The sequence below is a fragment of the Ctenocephalides felis genome, unplaced genomic scaffold, assembly GCF_003426905.1.
Source record: "Ctenocephalides felis isolate EL2017-DRISC unplaced genomic scaffold, ASM342690v1 CF-g0.4_SCAFFOLD_01886, whole genome shotgun sequence".
NCBI classification, from domain to species: Eukaryota; Metazoa; Arthropoda; class Insecta; order Siphonaptera; family Pulicidae; genus Ctenocephalides; species Ctenocephalides felis.
In genome coordinates, this window is record NW_020538040.1 from 77,464,614 (window position 1) to 77,483,282 (window position 18,669).

The 18,669-nt window shown below is 29.6% G+C and overlaps 1 protein-coding gene across 1 annotated transcript in view; it reads right to left on the reverse strand.

Moving 5' to 3' along the window:
- Positions 1-280: 280 nt before the first annotated feature.
- The window catches only part of LOC113377217 (heparan sulfate 2-O-sulfotransferase pipe), a 65,123-nt gene continuing 46,734 nt past the window's right edge, over positions 281-18,669 (reverse strand). The window contains exons 5-11 of the mRNA XM_026617452.1: positions 14,628-14,693; positions 12,527-12,723; positions 9,282-9,438; positions 6,560-6,684; positions 4,726-4,880; positions 4,401-4,584; positions 281-417 (exon numbers count right to left, since the gene is read on the reverse strand). Of these exons, the coding sequence (XP_026473237.1) occupies positions 4,415-4,584; positions 4,726-4,880; positions 6,560-6,684; positions 9,282-9,438; positions 12,527-12,723; positions 14,628-14,693 (870 nt within the window). The 3' untranslated portion in view covers positions 281-417; positions 4,401-4,414. The remainder of the gene's footprint in view (positions 418-4,400; positions 4,585-4,725; positions 4,881-6,559; positions 6,685-9,281; positions 9,439-12,526; positions 12,724-14,627; positions 14,694-18,669) is intronic.

The window sequence follows — 18,669 nt, forward strand, 5'->3', positions numbered from 1 at the left end:
TATAAATTTCAAATACGACTTGTTTATAATAAATCTAAATGAATTATAAACAAACGAGAATACTATTGTTCAAAAATACAGTATCTATATAAATAGAGATGATGTCAGACTGGTGAATAATGAAAAAAAAATTGACTGATTGGGCTACTCGAATCTCATAAGAAGAATATCCATTGCAGAAACAATACACTGCAGCTGGTTACCTGATTGCCCGGCAGTTTTTCTTGCTCCGAGATTTCAATATGTGTGATGAATCAAATAATTTCATTATATTCACCTGATCTGACATAACCTGGAATATTTTGTTGATTTTCTTCTTCGGCTCCTAATTGCAAAATAGTTGTCCTCAATGCTTAGAATATACGCCGTCGCTGTTACATTTTCTGGTGCCGTGGAGATTTACTGCTGGTTCAATAACTACAGAATTAAATGATATATTCGTTAATTTTCCGCATAAATATTTTTTTGTATTTTCAACAGCAATCAGAATACAGTACAATCCTATGAGCTATTTGGCTTATATCATTCACTCACACACTTTTAGACACACATATACATTATTATTATTGTGATAAATTTTACTATATCGATAGTTGGAGGATCACTCCAACGAGTGATTCACCAATTCTGTTCATATCTACAAAGATATAGTAGTGCTAAAGGTTTTCAATATTATCTTTGGACATCTTCTTTCTTTCAGTCTTCTTGAAATTGGTGTCTCAAGAAGCTGAGTGACTATTGAATTTGAATGAGGTTCCAGTTTTTGAAAATGTTGAACACTGTTTATTTTTATGAATTCTATGTAAAGATCGTTGTGTGATCGTTGTCTTATTGCTTATAAACCATGAAAATAACTAAATCATGCTTAAGTAGGAAAAACCTAAGAGAGTATATGCCAAAAAATTATTTTTTTGGCATATAAAAAATTGTTTTTATAATTTGGTATATATATTATATACTAGCTGACCCGGCAAACGTTGTTTTGCTAAATAAGTTATATTCTTAACAATTTCTAGAGAATCAAAAATATTAATACTTTAAGTGTATAAGGATGTGTTTTGTGTTAAACCCCATTAGTTTGTCTATATTTTGTTAATACAATCAAACTGGAAGTTTTATACACTTTCTATAGAAAACATGGCTTAATCCAAACCAAATCTTTTTTGGTCTTTCGGCTTATTGATTACGTTTCAAATTTTTCAGATTCTTTTTGGATTTTGGATTTTGTGTATAATTGTAAATAATACTACTGAGCTTATACAAAATTTTCAAATTTCTGCGAGAAGAAATAAAAAATGAATTAAATATTTCTTTTTTGACCTGCTTTTTGATAAGTTTCAAGTAACATTCGATGAATTAAGGTAAATTTGATAAAAAGTATATATGTAGAGCAGAGCGAGGCACAAAGGTCAAATTTGACTTTGAGCAATTCTAAACTATATTATGAAAATCAAACCAATTATATCACAACAAATAATATATCTCAAACGAACAATTATCTGACTTTGTTCAGCAAAACTGCCAGCTACTTCATCATTGTAGAAATGTGCTTTTTTGTTGTCTCACAAAAATTTGTTATCTAGACCTTTTTACCTCTTAGTTTCATATGGGTTAAATGAAACGGCCAGGTGGCAAAAATGTTTACTGTCTTATTTTAATTTCAAAGGTGTTTCACAAAATAATTACACTTTTAACTAATGATAAAAAACTACCAACGGAAGAAAATATTTTTATTATGGCTTTTCAAACATTACCGTTTATCTCCCGATAGCAAAGTCGTAAGAATCAAGGTTATATCTGGTTTTACGTCTTTTCCCTCTACTTTCAAATATTGTTGTTAAACAATGCTTAACATTACTGCTTTTTGACACACTGGTGGTGGACTTTTTTAACCCCGGACTTGCATATAATACTATCTATTTTTCGATAAATTCTGGGAAATTCTAACTGGGAAACTAGCTGTAAGTGGAATTCTGTCTTAAGGCAATTAAGGCATCGTGCCTTAAGGCAAATTGCTGGAACTTCCCGTACCAAAAATTATTATTTTTTTAAAAACGATTAACATTTTTGAAAAAAAATTACTTTGAAAAAATAAGATTTTTGAGAAACTATAAATTGGACAAAAAATTAGTTTTTTTTGAAAAAAAAAATTAAAAAAGAAAAATATTTTTAATTTTTTTTTTTTTTTGAAAATAATTTTTTTTTTTTATTTTGACATATTGTGGAAGATCTGAACTTTTTTTTCAAAGCAATCGTACTGCTTTAACTGCAAAGGGACAAAATATAAAGCGCGTAAGCGCCGCGTCGCTGTCTAACGCATAAGCATTGGTACAAAACCCATAGAAATGTTAACATAATGTATACTTATTGTTAAAATCTCTATAAAATATCTGATAATTTGATGTGCATATGTCTAATGATCATTTTTGACCGTCAAATGGCTCATTTTTTTACTTTTTCCTCCATATCTCCGAAACCGCTAAACCTACATTTATGAAATTTTTATCGATTCTTCATCTTGTCAATACAAGTGAAATGCTTTTTGAATTATTCAAATCGGAAGCTCCGTTATCTTGAAAACTGAGTTACCGTTTTCGGCACTTTTTGCCCCGTATCTTCGGAACGGCTAGACCTGCCTTCGCCAAAAACTAATCAGCACGTCTCCTTATCAATACAATTCGAATGTTTTTTGAATTATTCAAATCGGTTGATCCGTGTTCCCGAAATCGTCGACGAAAATTTGTATCCGCACATACATACACACACGTACATACACACACACACACACACACACGCATACATCCATTTTTTCTAAGGTATGCCAAAATGTTCAAAATTCTGAAACGTAAAGATATATAAAAATTTTCATTTTTGATTTTTTTGCGATTACTATAACTTGCCCTACGGGAAGTTAAAAAATATTCGACAAAATGTCTCTTTGATCGATACCAAATTTAGGTTCCGAATTTAAATAAAATAAATAAAAAATAATATAAGCTAGAGAATGTTTTATAAATACCAATGAGTATATAATTTTACAAACGAGATTTTTCGGAGCACCGTGTTTGAGAAAAATATGCCAAAAAGTGCATTTTCATATTAACATTTCAGTCTCAGATATTTTCAGTCTCTAGTAATACTTGCGCCCCGTTTACTAACGTTTTTGTATATAAATAAAACTACACATGGAACTACTTACTGCAATTTAATAATAATTAAATAATATTTACGTAAAACATCATACTAAACGTAATTGAACATCATCTGTCAAAAACGTTTGACATATCACATAAAAGCCACCGTCCATTGTTTTATTTAAATTACGCTTCTACAAAAATTTTCTAATTAAAAATGTAAAGTTTCTACGCGGATTTGAAATAATTTCTCACCTTTTGGATCTTCTCTGGATTGGCACGAATTTTTCAAGACTAAGAATGGTCAAATCGATTTAGCCGTTTTCGAGTTTTACTAAATCATTTGATCGAGAGCTGAATTTTTATATATAAGATATATATATATATATATATATATATATATATATATATATATATATATATATTGTAGTGGTATTCACCCTTTGCAATAATTATAAATAATATTATAAATTCGATATAACAGTCAATATGAAAGACGCAATACGTTGTTGACTCACAGCTCATAGATTGTATCAGGGATAAGCAACATTGTATGCAAGCCTGTAACGGTTTCTTCGACGGACAAAACCACAATATACGTCTAAAATAAATAGTTGAGTCATTCGTAACGGTTTCTTCGATGACAAATAAGCAAGTATGAATCATTGTAACGTATTTTTCTGGAAGGATGGTTACGTCATCATCAGAGATTATAAAAAGCCTGAGGACGACGGAACCAGGGTTCATTCTCGAGTAGACGCCAAACAGTTCACATCAGTCTTATTTTAAAATATCAATTGTGTATTAAGTGTAACCGAATAATGAAGTAAATAAAGTTAATAGATGTCTTCAAATGTTTAATTAAATATTTCCACAGTGAAAAGCTTATGTTAGCAGCAGAGGAACCTAATTTTAGATGTTGACATCGTTGGCGTGACGCAACATAATTGTTGGCAACGGATCCACAACATAAATTGTTGTTAGCCCAAGAGTGCACATATTATATATATATATATATATATATATATATATATATATAATTTGGTATATAAATATTATATATATATATATATATATATATATATTTATAATTTGGTAAATTATAATATATATATATATATATATATATATATATATATATATATATATTTGGTATTATTGACAGTTTTTAGCTTTAGCCAGAATTACCTAAATTTTTGCATTTTTTTATTGATTAAAATTATTTATTTTTATTGATTAAATAAAATTCTTATTAAAATTACTTACTTATACTATGCTGCTCACTGCTGTGATAATTTAAGTGCAAGCATTTGCTTATGTAATCTCTGCTTACAAAATTGATAAAATTCCATCTCACGTGTAAAATTTCTTCGTACAATGGCTTTCACTTCTTCACTTACAGTTGGTTTGAAGAGATTTCGATTTATTCCATGGAATTTGTTGATTTTATCTGTAAATTTTATTGTATAGACAAGTAAAAATATTGACTCTTTTTATCACAATTTCAATGTCAATTATATATATATATATATATATATATATATATATATATGTGTGTGTGTGTGTTTCGCAAGCAAAATATATTAATTACCGTAGTAAACTGTTGATGCCCCTTTGAAAAATTTTGGTATATATCCTTCGAGTACGGTAAGAGTCGAATTAATATCTTCTAAAACACCAACTACGGCATAATGCTGCTCTACTGCTCTTTTGGCCATTTGCAGAGCTTGCAATGTATTAAAAGGTCTAAAAATGAAACAATCAACATTTCTTAATAATTCAAATTAGTATATAAAGATCAAAGATGTCATATTGATGCTCATAAGTAGCATAATTTTAGTATATACATATTAGTATTTTATCACAATCTCATAAATATGTTTAGGAGCACTCCATCTTTGTTTTCACATTTTTAATGACAATATAGTTATAATTTTAACAACAACTTTATATTGCTTATTACAATTCTGTTGAAGTATGAACAACGAGTTTGAGTATTCAAAACATAAAATATTTCATCATTTATTGTTACAACTAATATACATGTTCTGGATGCTCCTTCATATTTGTACGCGTAGTTTTAATACCTTCTGAACAATTCATAAGAAAAAATAATCAAAAAAAATGTGAATAATCGACAATACGAAATAAAAATTCAAATGTAGCAACATCATTGTGGCAAAACAATTTTAAAATTTTAACGGTTTATTATTCAAAATTTTGAAAAATTTTTATAATTAAAACACTTTTCGTAAACTCATAATGTTGATGTTTAGTTAGATCAAAATAAAAATTAACTAAAAAGTCCGCCAAATAACTTTTTTTTTGAAAATGCTATCAAAAAACTATTAAAAATTCTCTCAAATTTCTTTTTCATTTGAAAGTAAAATGCTTCCGGTTATCAATACAAAATAATTAAAAAAAAAACTAAGCAAAACAACAAGAAAAACTATATATTCTCAGAACAAATTAAAAAAAAAGTTAGATGGCGGACCCTGTACTAATTACAAAGAAACGATTTGGCTGAATTTTAACGAAAACTAATCAGCACGATGATTTTTAACAAGTCTTTCGAACACTTATTAAATTTTCAAAATCGGTTCAGGATTTTTGGCTAAATAGTGGACACAAAAGACAACACTTTTTTGTTATTTGTAAACAAACCGTTCGGCCAAATCAACGCATTAAATTTTTAAATTAGTCTAGCGGTTCTTAAAAATAAAAACAAGGAAAGTCAAATTTTGACACACAACACAGAAGTGTTTGTCATAGAGTGGTCATCATAATTTTTATCAAAATCATAAAAAATCAATCAATTACGAAGACACGGCCGAGCCGATCTTTACCAAAATCTGACTAGCACGGTTCTCAATGAATGTTTTGAACGACTTTTGTATTGCTAAAATCAATTTAGGTTATTCGGCTAAAATATGAACATTTTTTAGACTTTTCTGCTAATAAAAGAAACAGTTTAATGATTGTCCCGTAAAACGATAGTTCTAAATAAGTTATATAAAACGAATTTTAAGTTATTGAAATCGATCGGATTGGATGCCTTTTCCAATTTTGGTCTGAATCGATTCAGAATGACTTTAAACTTTGCTCAAAGATAGATAGATAGATTTTCTGGCGTAAACCGGGAAGTTAATTATAAAATATGCATATTCTCTATATACATATATACTTGACGTTTTAGCAGTGAACTATATAATATTACCAACAGCGTCGTGGGAAAATTTATTTATATTAGATATTTATCAAAAGATAACAAATCAAAGATAGTGAGAGTGTGACTGCAGCCGGGAATCCTCACTTGTCAGAAGAACAAAAACAGAAATGATATTTTCATCACAATGCTTGACCTTCTTATACAAACATTTTATTACTTTATTGGAATCCTTTTCATTATTATGAATTCTACTTACGTGCACGCGTCGTCGTGTCCGCAAAAGAACAAAGATTGTCGCCTATGATCACCAATTCCTTCGTGAGTTTCACCTTCGACGTAGCGGCATTCTCTATCTTCGTGTAACACGCAAGTCTCAAAATCCTACAATGACATTGTATTGTTAAAAATTCTACATTTATGCTATTTATTTGCATATAATTAGTTATTATAAAATAATGACTATTCATTCTTTACATATGTTTTTTTTATCATTGTTACAAAAATTATTGTAACTTATTATGCAGATTCAGTTATTGAATATTCAATCGATTTCTATCAAATTTATACATTTAAAATTCGTACGGTGAAAAAGTATGCGGATACACGAAAGTGGTCATTTCTTATGCGTAAGTTATAGTAATCGCAAAAAAATCGAAAATAATAATTTTCATATATCTTTACGTTTCAGAGGGTTCTGAACATTTTGGCATACCTTAGAAAAAATAGATATATGTTTGTTTGTGCGGATACAAAATTTCGTCGACAATTTCGCGAACACGGATTAACCGATTTGATTAATTAAAAAAACATTCGATTCCTACTGATAAGGAGACGTGCGGATGAGTTTTTAGCAAAAGCAGGTCCAGCCATTTTGGAGATACGGGGCAAAAAGTGGCAAAAATGGTATTTTAGTTTTTGAGATAACGGAGGGTCCGACATAAACAATTCGAAAAACATTGTACTTGTATTGACGAAATGAACAAGTGGTGAAATTTTTGTAAAGGCAGTTCCAGCGCCTCCAGAGATCCTATATAAAAAAGTGAAAAATAATGCCATTTGGCGGTCAAAACTGAACATTAGACATATGTACATCGTATTATCAAATATTTTATAAAGATCATAATAATAAGTACAAATGTGTACGTTTATATGGGCTCTCGTACCAATGTATACACGTTAGACAAATACGCGGCGCTCACGCGCTTTGATATTTCGACTCCAAATCAGCTATGCAGTGCGATTGCTAAAAAAATTTCACAAAATATTCAAAATAAATCAAAATACAAAAAAAATCAAATTTTTCAAGAGTCAAATTTTTTCAAAAATTTCAAAATTTCTGAAAAATCAATTTTTTTTCTAAGATTTGATAATTTAAGATTTTCAAAGTTTTTTTTAATAATTTAGTTTTTGGTACGGGAAGTTCCAGCAATTTGCCTTAAGACACGATGCCATGCATCACTAGTTAACTTCCCGTAGGGTAATTAACTTCCCGTAGGGTAAGTTATAGTAATCGCAAAAAAATCGAAAATGAAAATTTTTATAGATCTTTACGTTTTAGAGGTTTCTGAACATTTTGGCATACCTTAGAAATAATGGATGTATGCGTGTGTGTGTGTGTGTGTGTGTGCGTAGTATGTATGTGTGTGCGGATACACATTTTCGTCGACGATTTCGGGAACACGGATGAAGCAATTTGAATAATTTAAAAAACATTCGATCCGTATTGATAAGGAGACGTGCTGATTAGTTTTTGGAGAAGGCAGGTCTAGCCGTTCCGGAGCTACGGGGCAAAAAGTGCCAAAAACGGTAACTCAGTTTTTAAGAGAACGGAGCGTCCGATTTGAATAATTCAAAAAACATTTTATTTGTATTGACTAAATAAAAAACAGTTCAAATTTTTGGAAAGGCAGGTCCAACGACTTTGGAGATATGGGGGAAAAAGTAAAAAAATTAGCCATTTGGCGGTCAAAAATAAACATTAGACATATGCACATTAAATTATCAGATATTTTATAGAGATTTTAACAATAAGTATGAATTTTGTTTACATTCCTATGGGTTCCGTACCAATGTTTATCCGTTAGACGGCGACGCGGCGCTTACGCGCTTTATATTTTGTCTCCATATGCAGTTAAAGCCGTACGATTGCTTTGAAAAAAAGTTCAGATCTTTCAAAATATGTCAAAATAAAGAAAACATTTTTTTTCAAAAAAAAAAAAAAAATTAAAAGAAAAATTTTTTTTTAAAAATTTTTTTTTTCAAAAAAAGTAATTTTTTGTCCAATTTATAGTTTTTCAAAAATCTTATTTATTCGAAGTAAAATTTTTTCAAGAATGTTAATCGTTTTTAAAAAAATAATAATATTTTGTACGGGAAGTTCCAGCAATTTGCCTTAAGGCACGATGCCTTAATTGCCTTAAGACAGAATTCCACTTACAGCTAGTTTTATCTTTAAATCAGAGACGCCCAAATAAATTTTTATACGGGCCAGTGCCACAAAATTTTGTTTCAGGGACCTTAGAAGCATATTTTTAGAGCCTTAAATTGGTAGCAAAGTTCAACTTTCATTAACCGACAGTTTTGTAATATGTCTTCGTTTAAAGGTGACAAGAGTTTGTTCAGTTGTAATATTCCGAATAAACTACTAAATCAATCAAAATAAAACTAAGGCCGCAAAAGCTCTGAAATCTTTAGTTTGTTAATATATCGAAGCAGCAATAGTATACTTTGTCTGCAATTAATATTGTAAAAACTCATCAAAAAACGATTTGTTATCTTTCGCATTTTGTTTGTAAAAACAGTTGTTACACTCTATTCTCTATTCCTCTTCTAAATCAACGAAATTTTGATTTCTTACTTCACGCAGTAAATTCACCTAATTTTTACATTAGAAACATAGCCAAATAGTTTGTCATAGTTTTAGATAGAGTTTTAAAATGTATCTACAAATAAGTAAAAAACTAAAAATCGATTAGTACCTTTTTTAACCAGGCTGGGTCTGGTAGTGGTAAATCAGGAAATGCTTGTTTTCTTTCAACATAATACCATGGAGCACGAACATAGTAATACCATGATATAACTCTTTCTACTGGATCTCGTACAATGTTTACGTAAATAGGTTGTGGCAAGCCCCATCTAAAATAAAATAATTCATTGGCTTTGTAAACTAGTATATTTGACTAAATTCGACTTAAAGGCATAATATAAATTTATATCTAACAATGAAAGTGTAAATGTTTTCGCATCTTCGTAACGCCTTAGTAACAACTCTTCTAGATACGTTTCGTAGAGAAATTATCTTGCTTGCATTTTGTAGATTTGAGATAATTATTTTTAGGTTATATCAGTGTTTTCCAACCTTTTATGGATAAAAAGTTTGAATATTAAGCTTTTAGAAATAACTATTAAATTGTGATCAAAACTTCTTATAAGTGTGAAACATGCTATAAAAATTGAAATTCAAATTAATTTCATTACTGATTTTTTTACACTCAATCAATTCAACTTCTTTTTTCTAACTGTTCGAAGAAGAGGTTTGTTTTTGCCAGAAAATATAGCTTGCTAATTTTATGATTTCTGGACATTTGTTTAATAGGCTGCACCGATTTCAGAAGTTTATGATATAAAAGTACTCAACATTTATTACAATCTTACAAGACAATCTTATGATATGATAGGTAATACTGATATTATATATCAGATAATACAACTATTCTTTATCATACCGTGAGATACCTATACCATCAATTTCTATCCTTACAAATAATCTGTTACCGCTAGATTATTATCTGCTTATTAACTTATTATCTACGTATAACATACACCCTACATACCTTTTACTCGTAATAAGCCTTACTTTTTTGTATTTGTACGCTATATTTTGTTGTTTCCTTTCTGCGATATTGTTTTGTTTATTTCTCACTATCTAGTTTAAGATATTAAAATTGAATTGCAGTAAATGTAACGTGTTCGATTGCAACATGGATGCAGGGCCGTACCTGGGTATGTGGCCGCCTGCGTGCGAGCATATAAATGGCCGCCCTTAAAAAATAGCATAATAGGAAAATATCCAATATGTTCTCACGAAAAAATTCGACTTGTAATTTTCATGTTTTCTCGGCATTTCAAGTCATTCTGAATCGTTTGAGACCAAACTTTAAAAAATATACTTTGTATATGAGCCGATTTTTGCCTTTTCGCCAACGTTTTCTCAAAAACGGTTAAATCCAATTCAAAAGTTTAAAAGTCATTTGATGTAACTAGATAATGACTAGCGTCTTTTAGTTTTGTGCGACGATCGGCCAAGCTGTTTCTAATCAACAGAAAAATATAAAAATTTTCAAAAAAATTAGCAGCACTTTTTTACGTGAGTCAAAATTACATCTTTAGTCGACGTTTTCTTAAAAATGCAAAATCCTATCCGAAAAATCGTTGAAATTCGCAAATTCGATAAGCACTCGTGCTGGCTAGTTTTGCCTCACAATCGGCCGAGCCGATTCTTTAGAATTTTCAAAAAAGTTTTAAATTTTTTGTTCACGTTATAGCGTGCATTTGTGAATCGATTTTGAAAATTCAAAAACCAATAAAAAAGTTTTCTATTTGAGAATAGTGCTGAATAAATTTTGTCAATAATCGACGAGTCGTTTCTCAGTTATTGATTAACAAATTGCTTTGGAAATTTGGATCTTGTTTTTAATTTACTACAGTTTATTTCTTGTTCAATAATATGTAATTTATAAAAAATAATTAACATTTTTAGAAAATTTGTACAAAATTGAATAATCTGCGATAATTTTTCACATTGAATGTACTCATGAATTAATATATTTTTTATTGATAAGTCGATTATTTACACATGTTGGATAGTTCATGCAACTTGCTTTAAGGCAAAGTTGCCACTTACACCAAGTTTATACACTTATAAATTATTGGGAAACAGAGCCGCATTCAATGCGGCCGGCTTTGGCTGATTTTTACTACGGTACTTTGGCTTTTAGATAAATACAGCGGACTTTACGGCAGCGAATGAGTTCAGCGGACTTTGAATTTGGCCGCCTCTTAGTCCAGCAGTCTTTTAATTTGGCCGCCTTTTAATTCAGTGGAATTTTAATGCGAGAGCTATTTATTACGACTACTTTTTGTTATTGCCGCTTTTGAATTTGTTCTTTTTTTGATTTGGCAGCCCCACGGCCGCCTCAAAAGGCGGTGCACGCACTGCACGCTGACCAGGCACGGCCCTGCATGGATGCGGCATATAATTTACCTAGTGAAGTTTGTGAAGCAGACATGTTTCACATAAACAGAAGGAGCTTCTAGTCCTGCAACAATAGCTGCGAGTTCCTGCTGATCAGGAGTTGCCAGTCGAATAGTTTCCACGCGCTGCACTCGGTCTTTGTGGAAAGTGAAACTATTACGGATGCTCAGACGACGCAGGAGTTCCATAAATGTTTGCGAACCCACCTGTTACAAATTAAAAATAATGAATAAAGAAATTTGAATAAACCACAATAAAATGTTTTTTTGTAATTCATTCACTATAGACAAATTTCTATGAGCCTATGTGATCCATTAAATATGTCGTTTAGAGGTCTCCTCCACTGAGGAAATTTCCCTGTAGTTAATGATCTGTGTTAGTGCTTAACTTAAGTTAGTAGGTCTTCTGGCTATTTAAATAAAATGTAAATGGAACTAATAATAACATATTAACCACAATGTATTCTTTAGTGTATTCTTTAGTGGAAGCATTATACAGCAATACCCCGTTTAACCTTGCATCATTTAGCGCTGTTTTGATTTAGCGCTCTTATTTCAACCCAGGTTTTGAAGGGATAAATGAGAAAGATGTTGAAGAAATAATTCAAGAAGCAGCGCAGACTTTCTAATGATGAGCTCAAGGAATGAATTGAACAAGAAGAAAACAAAAATGTTGACAGCAGTGTTTCAGCGGAAAAGCAAAAAGAACTTTCGATGGTGTTTATAAAAAAGAGTTTGTCTACCATAACTGAAATAATTGATCAATTCATTGAAAATGATCCGAATTTTGACAGGATCTCTGAAGTAAGGCGTGGTGTTAGAGATGCTCTATCCGTTTATGATAATTGTTATTGCCGCTTTTGAATTTGTTCTTTTTTTGATTTGGCAGCCCCACGGCCGCCTCAAAAGGCGGTGCACGCACTGCACGCTGACCAGGCACGGCCCTGCATGGATGCGGCATATAATTTACCTAGTGAAGTTTGTGAAGCAGACATGTTTCACATAAACAGAAGGAGCTTCTAGTCCTGCAACAATAGCTGCGAGTTCCTGCTGATCAGGAGTTGCCAGTCGAATAGTTTCCACGCGCTGCACTCGGTCTTTGTGGAAAGTGAAACTATTACGGATGCTCAGACGACGCAGGAGTTCCATAAATGTTTGCGAACCCACCTGTTACAAATTAAAAATAATGAATAAAGAAATTTGAATAAACCACAATAAAATGTTTTTTTGTAATTCATTCACTATAGACAAATTTCTATGAGCCTATGTGATCCATTAAATATGTCGTTTAGAGGTCTCCTCCACTGAGGAAATTTCCCTGTAGTTAATGATCTGTGTTAGTGCTTAACTTAAGTTAGTAGGTCTTCTGGCTATTTAAATAAAATGTAAATGGAACTAATAATAACATATTAACCACAATGTATTCTTTAGTGTATTCTTTAGTGGAAGCATTATACAGCAATACCCCGTTTAACCTTGCATCATTTAGCGCTGTTTTGATTTAGCGCTCTTATTTCAACCCAGGTTTTGAAGGGATAAATGAGAAAGATGTTGAAGAAATAATTCAAGAAGCAGCGCAGACTTTCTAATGATGAGCTCAAGGAATGAATTGAACAAGAAGAAAACAAAAATGTTGACAGCAGTGTTTCAGCGGAAAAGCAAAAAGAACTTTCGATGGTGTTTATAAAAAAGAGTTTGTCTACCATAACTGAAATAATTGATCAACTCATTGAAAATGATCCGAATTTTGACAGGATCTCTAAAGTAAGGCGTGGTGTTAGAGATGCTCTATCCGTTTATGATGAGTTTTGAGAGAACAACGCAAAAAAGTGAAACATAGATGCTTTTGTCACAAAAAGGCAAAATGGTATTAATTTGAGCTTTAAGGAATAAATGTTTGGTTTTTTAGTAAAAATAACATACTTTTTAAATTTAATGCCGAACCAATTTCCTAGCTGTCTTCCCCAATATTTCCAGTAACGATAGCCTCGTTTAGCGCTGTTTTGCATTGCGCTCTAATTTGATGAAACGTATCCCCCGCGTTAAACGGGGTATTCCTGTATCTTCAAAATTTTGCAGTTTTATTCATGACTCAATAATATAATGATTGCATTTGCTTAGTAATTAAATATCAAAAACAGACTTGTATCTACGTCTTTCATGTCAATGCCGAAACATGGGTATTCATTTATGGTATTCATGATATTCTTAAAAACGTTGTATTAATAAATTTAAAATGTTTGCAAGGATATTTTGTTGTTGCAAGAACTGGTAGCGTTAAATCTTTAATAATTTATTTTCTATATAAGTTTGTTGTTTGATTTTATTTTGCTATTTGCACAAAAATTCACTTCTTAGCATATCTTTGAATAACAGTTGTTATATGTATATATGGTTGTGACATATGTTTCTATTTTATATATAGACTTTTTTCATTAGTTGGGTAAAGAATTATGCAAATATTTGCACCAAATTTTCAAATTGGAAAAATCGTTTTAGTCTAATTGATCAGCAATTGGTTTTAGTTGCTTTAGGTAATAAAAGTTTAGGTAGTTTAGGTATTAAAAACATAGTTTTATTAGTATTACGCACTGCCAGAAAAGTGTTTTTAAAAAATTATAATTTACAGAAAGAAATGTAATAAAAATTTTCAAAATAAAAAGTTTAAATTTTGTAATAATAATATTATTTATATTTGGAATTTATATCTCCACATAAACGTTATTACTTGATTAAAAATTCTATTAAAAAGATAAGGTGGAGTAAGATAATTCACAAGACAGGAAAGGTAAGTGTTGTGTGATTTTTGGGTTATCATTTATATAAAATAAAAATGCCGATCTACATCGTGTAATATAATATTAAATTATATAAATGCTGAATTTCGTTTCCTTAATTATTAAAACAAAGTTACTGAAATCGAGTTAAAAAAAATTGCATATTTTAAAGACGATCCAAATTATTTGAATCATTTTAGACATTTTATATCGTAAACAAAGAGATCTATATTATTCATTACCATAAATATAAGTGTATATCTATTCTTATATAAATTATAAGTATTATCTTACCTTTGGCACTCGGTTAAAGAATATCACCTCCAATTCAGCTTTCCTTGTGTTGTTCAAAGACAGCAACTGCAAATAAATTAAAAAATGTTATTTATGTTTACAACCTATTGATCAAATCAAATAAAAGTATACGTTGTTTTACATATTAGTTTAGAGACTTTTTAAATATTTGTATTTTGTAATTTCTGATCGCAATACTAACGGTAAATCATCTTTCAATGCAAAGTCAAAGAAAGCTTCTATTTCGATTGTTTTTAAATTTTTAGGTGTGCTCTGTCAATATTTCAGTTATTTGTTCAAACAAATTTTTGATCAAATAGATAATACAAATTCTGCAATACTTTTGCATGCACAATACAGGTGCCAATTGCCACAAAATTGATCAATTGCTTTAACGTGTTTGTCCTGATATATAAACAATAAATTAAATGCAACTCTACTAAAAATTTCACGATATTTGTATGCTTTATGTATCAAGATTAAGATTTCATCAGAAATTCGGTGCTCATGTAGAATCAGAAATATAAAAATACACTAAAACAGCCTATAGTATCAAATTCATAACTAAATTAAAAAATCTAATTACTTATACTACTAATTATAAAGTCCAATGTATCTTTAATAAAGATTTTTTAACGATTTTTTTTTTGTACTATGATCACTGTAAAGAACTGCATCACCTAGACATAGTTATAAGCTTTAATTTTAACTCTATGAACAATTCAAATACAATTTAGATTCATGAAAATTATATGAAAAACCCCGATGTTAATAATTTCACAGCTAAGGTTTAATACTTAATTTTTTTCTTCTTAAAATCATATTAAGAATTAAGCAGTTATCGCAAAAAAAAATATATATGGCGAAAATACATAGTACTAAATGATTCTACAACAAAGAACAAACCTGTTTTTTGAAGGAGACGTTTATTTTTTCCCAAAAATCCGACTTTGCCAATTTTATGTTTTTCGATGTTTTGCTGAAAGTAATTCTGAATCGTATGTGTGTCAAAATTTGACTTTTCGATGACGTTTCTTACAAAAACGGCCGAACCATATCAAAAATCAAAATTTAAAAGTCATTTGATGGAACGATTCGATGGCTCCCTTGACTAGTTTTCCGAGAAAACTCCAAAAAAAATTGTCCAAGTTTTTCTTAAAGTTTTGAACCGATTATGAGAATTTAACACCGTTTGAAAGACATCAGTCGATCGTGGAAATTAGATTTTGGCAAGATCAGCCGTGTCGTTTCTATGTTTTTAATTGTTAAAAAATTTGTTTTGCTGAAACTTTTTATAATGATAGAGATTATGGTCTCAAAGTAAATATCGTACAATATTATAGGCCTACGAAAAATGATTTAATAATTAAAGTTTGGGATTATCATTAAAGTTTAGGATAATCCGTCGTGTTAGAATTTTAAACCACTTTTGTGACAATTTTCAAATTGCAATTTCAAGTTGTTTTGATTACGTGTTATTGACCCGCAACGGAAAATATTTGCTTTAAAGCAAAATGCAATTTACACCTAGTTTTAGGAAATAATTAAAGAAACAAAAGCCACAATAAGAAATTATATGATATTCGTAACGAAGGAATTAAAATAAGATCAACAAGACCCAAACAATTACAGAAGAAGAGCGTATATTACTACATATCAAATTGCAAAGGAAAAAATCAATGGATAAAACAAATTCATTAAATCGTTATTTAATAACGAAAATATTTGTTTAAAAATTCAAAAGAAATAATTGTAGAAATGGAAAGATCATACAAAAATTTCTACAAAGAAAAACCGATAGATTATAAGGAAATAGATGTCATACTTAGGAAATATAATAAAAACATAAGCATTCTTTCTAATGAACAACTAAGAAAAGAAATTTTGGAGGAAGAAGTGAGGGAAGCGATTAAGACAAGCAGTAAAAATAGGACACCTGGAATAGATGGCATTCCGTATGAATTTTATCAAAATATGAAGACATTTTAACACCCTTTTTAGTTAAAATATTTAACGAATTTTTAAACGAACCGGAAAAGATAAATAAAAAACTTAATGAAGAAATAATAATATTAATTTCGAAAAAAAAGGATCCAAAATATACAGAAGATTATAGACCAATACGCTTTAAACTGTGATATGAAATTATTTTCAAAAATTATTTCGAATAGAATAAAAATGGCTGTTCAAATTTATAAACCAGGGGCAATCATGCTGTATGGACAAAAAGGAATATTGTTAATATTTAATAACTGTTTGAAACTTAGTGGCATACTATAATACAAAACATAATGAAAAAGCATAAATAGGACACCTGGAATAGATGGCATTCCGTATGAATTTTATCAAAAATATGAAGACATTTTAACACCCTTTTTAGTTAAAATATTTAACGAATTTTTAAACGAACCGGAAAAGATAAATAAAAACTTAATGAAGAAATAATAATATTAATTTCGAAAAAAAAGGATCCAAAATATACAGAAGATTATAGACCAATTACGCTTTTAAACTGTGATATGAAATTATTTTCAAAAATTATTTCGAATAGAATAAAAATGGCTGTTCAAAATATTATAAACCAGGGCAATCATGCTGTATGGACAAAAGGAATATTGTTAATAATTTAATAACTGTTTGAAACTTAGTGGCATACTATAATACAAAACATAATGAAAAAGCATCTTTGATAAACATAGATTTTAAGAAAGCCTTTGACATGATGTCACATGATTATTTCCTGAATGTACTAAAAAAATATCAATTCCTGACAAAATAACCAAGTAATAATGAATCTTAATAAAAATGCAACCTCACGATTACAAATAAATGGGAATATATCTGATTATATAAAAATTGAAAGATCCGTCAGACAGGATGTCCTTTGTCAATGATTCTATTTGTTATTGGTTTAGATCCTTTACTTGAAGAATTGGAAAATAAATTAGAAGGTCAAAAAATAATAACTAAAAATATTAAGATACTTGCTTATGCTGATGATGTTACTTTAATAGTTAAATCAAACAGTGAAGAAAGAAAATCCTTAGAAATCATTAAATCTTATTGTAAAAGTTCAGGAGCAGAAATAAATGAACATAAATCCACATTTTTATCGCTAGGTGGGAAAAGGATTCAGAAAGCAACATACCAGAAACCCCAAAAATTAAATATTTGGAATGATTATATAAAATTTTCAGAGAAAATGATTAATGAGAACTGGAATAAATTAATAATTAACATAATAGTGACATTAAATACAGATTTATCAAGACGACTAAATGTAATTCAAAAAATCTGGCATATAAATCAATTTGCCTTAGCAAAATTATGGTATTTAGCGCAAGTATTACCAATGCATAAAGTATTTTCACAAAAAATTGAAACTATAATAGGTTATTATATATGGAATGGCTATAGAATAAGAATTAATAGAAACCAATTAAAATTGAAAGAAAACCAAGGAGGTCTAAATTTAATATCAACTGCTGAAAAATGTAAAGCATTACTCTTTAAAAATATGCTAAAACAGATCATAACAAAGGAAATCAACACAGGATTTTTAGAACTTCGGACCAATAATAATTTCCGAAATCTATTAAAAATGAATGGGTAATTATAAATGAAAAATATCAATGAAATCTACAAAATATTACAACTAAAACAATATATATAAAACTAATTAATGATTATACCCCAAGAATAATGGAGCAAACCCGAATTTGAACTGGAATAATATTTGGAAGAATTTAAGAAATAAAAATATTCCTTCTGACTGGAAAACCACAAACTATATGATAGTCAATGAATGTATAGCCATGAAAATGAAGCTGTTTAAAATGAGACTGACTGATACTGCTAATTGTACAAAATGTAATAAAGAAGAAAATGCAATACAGTTCTTAACAGAGTGCGGTGAAAATAAAAAGATATGGAATTGGATGAAGCATAGACTGAAATTATTAAAAATTAATCTAAATGAGAAAGATCATAAATTAATAAAATTCGACATTATGAAAAGATCACAAGAAGAAAACAATATCAT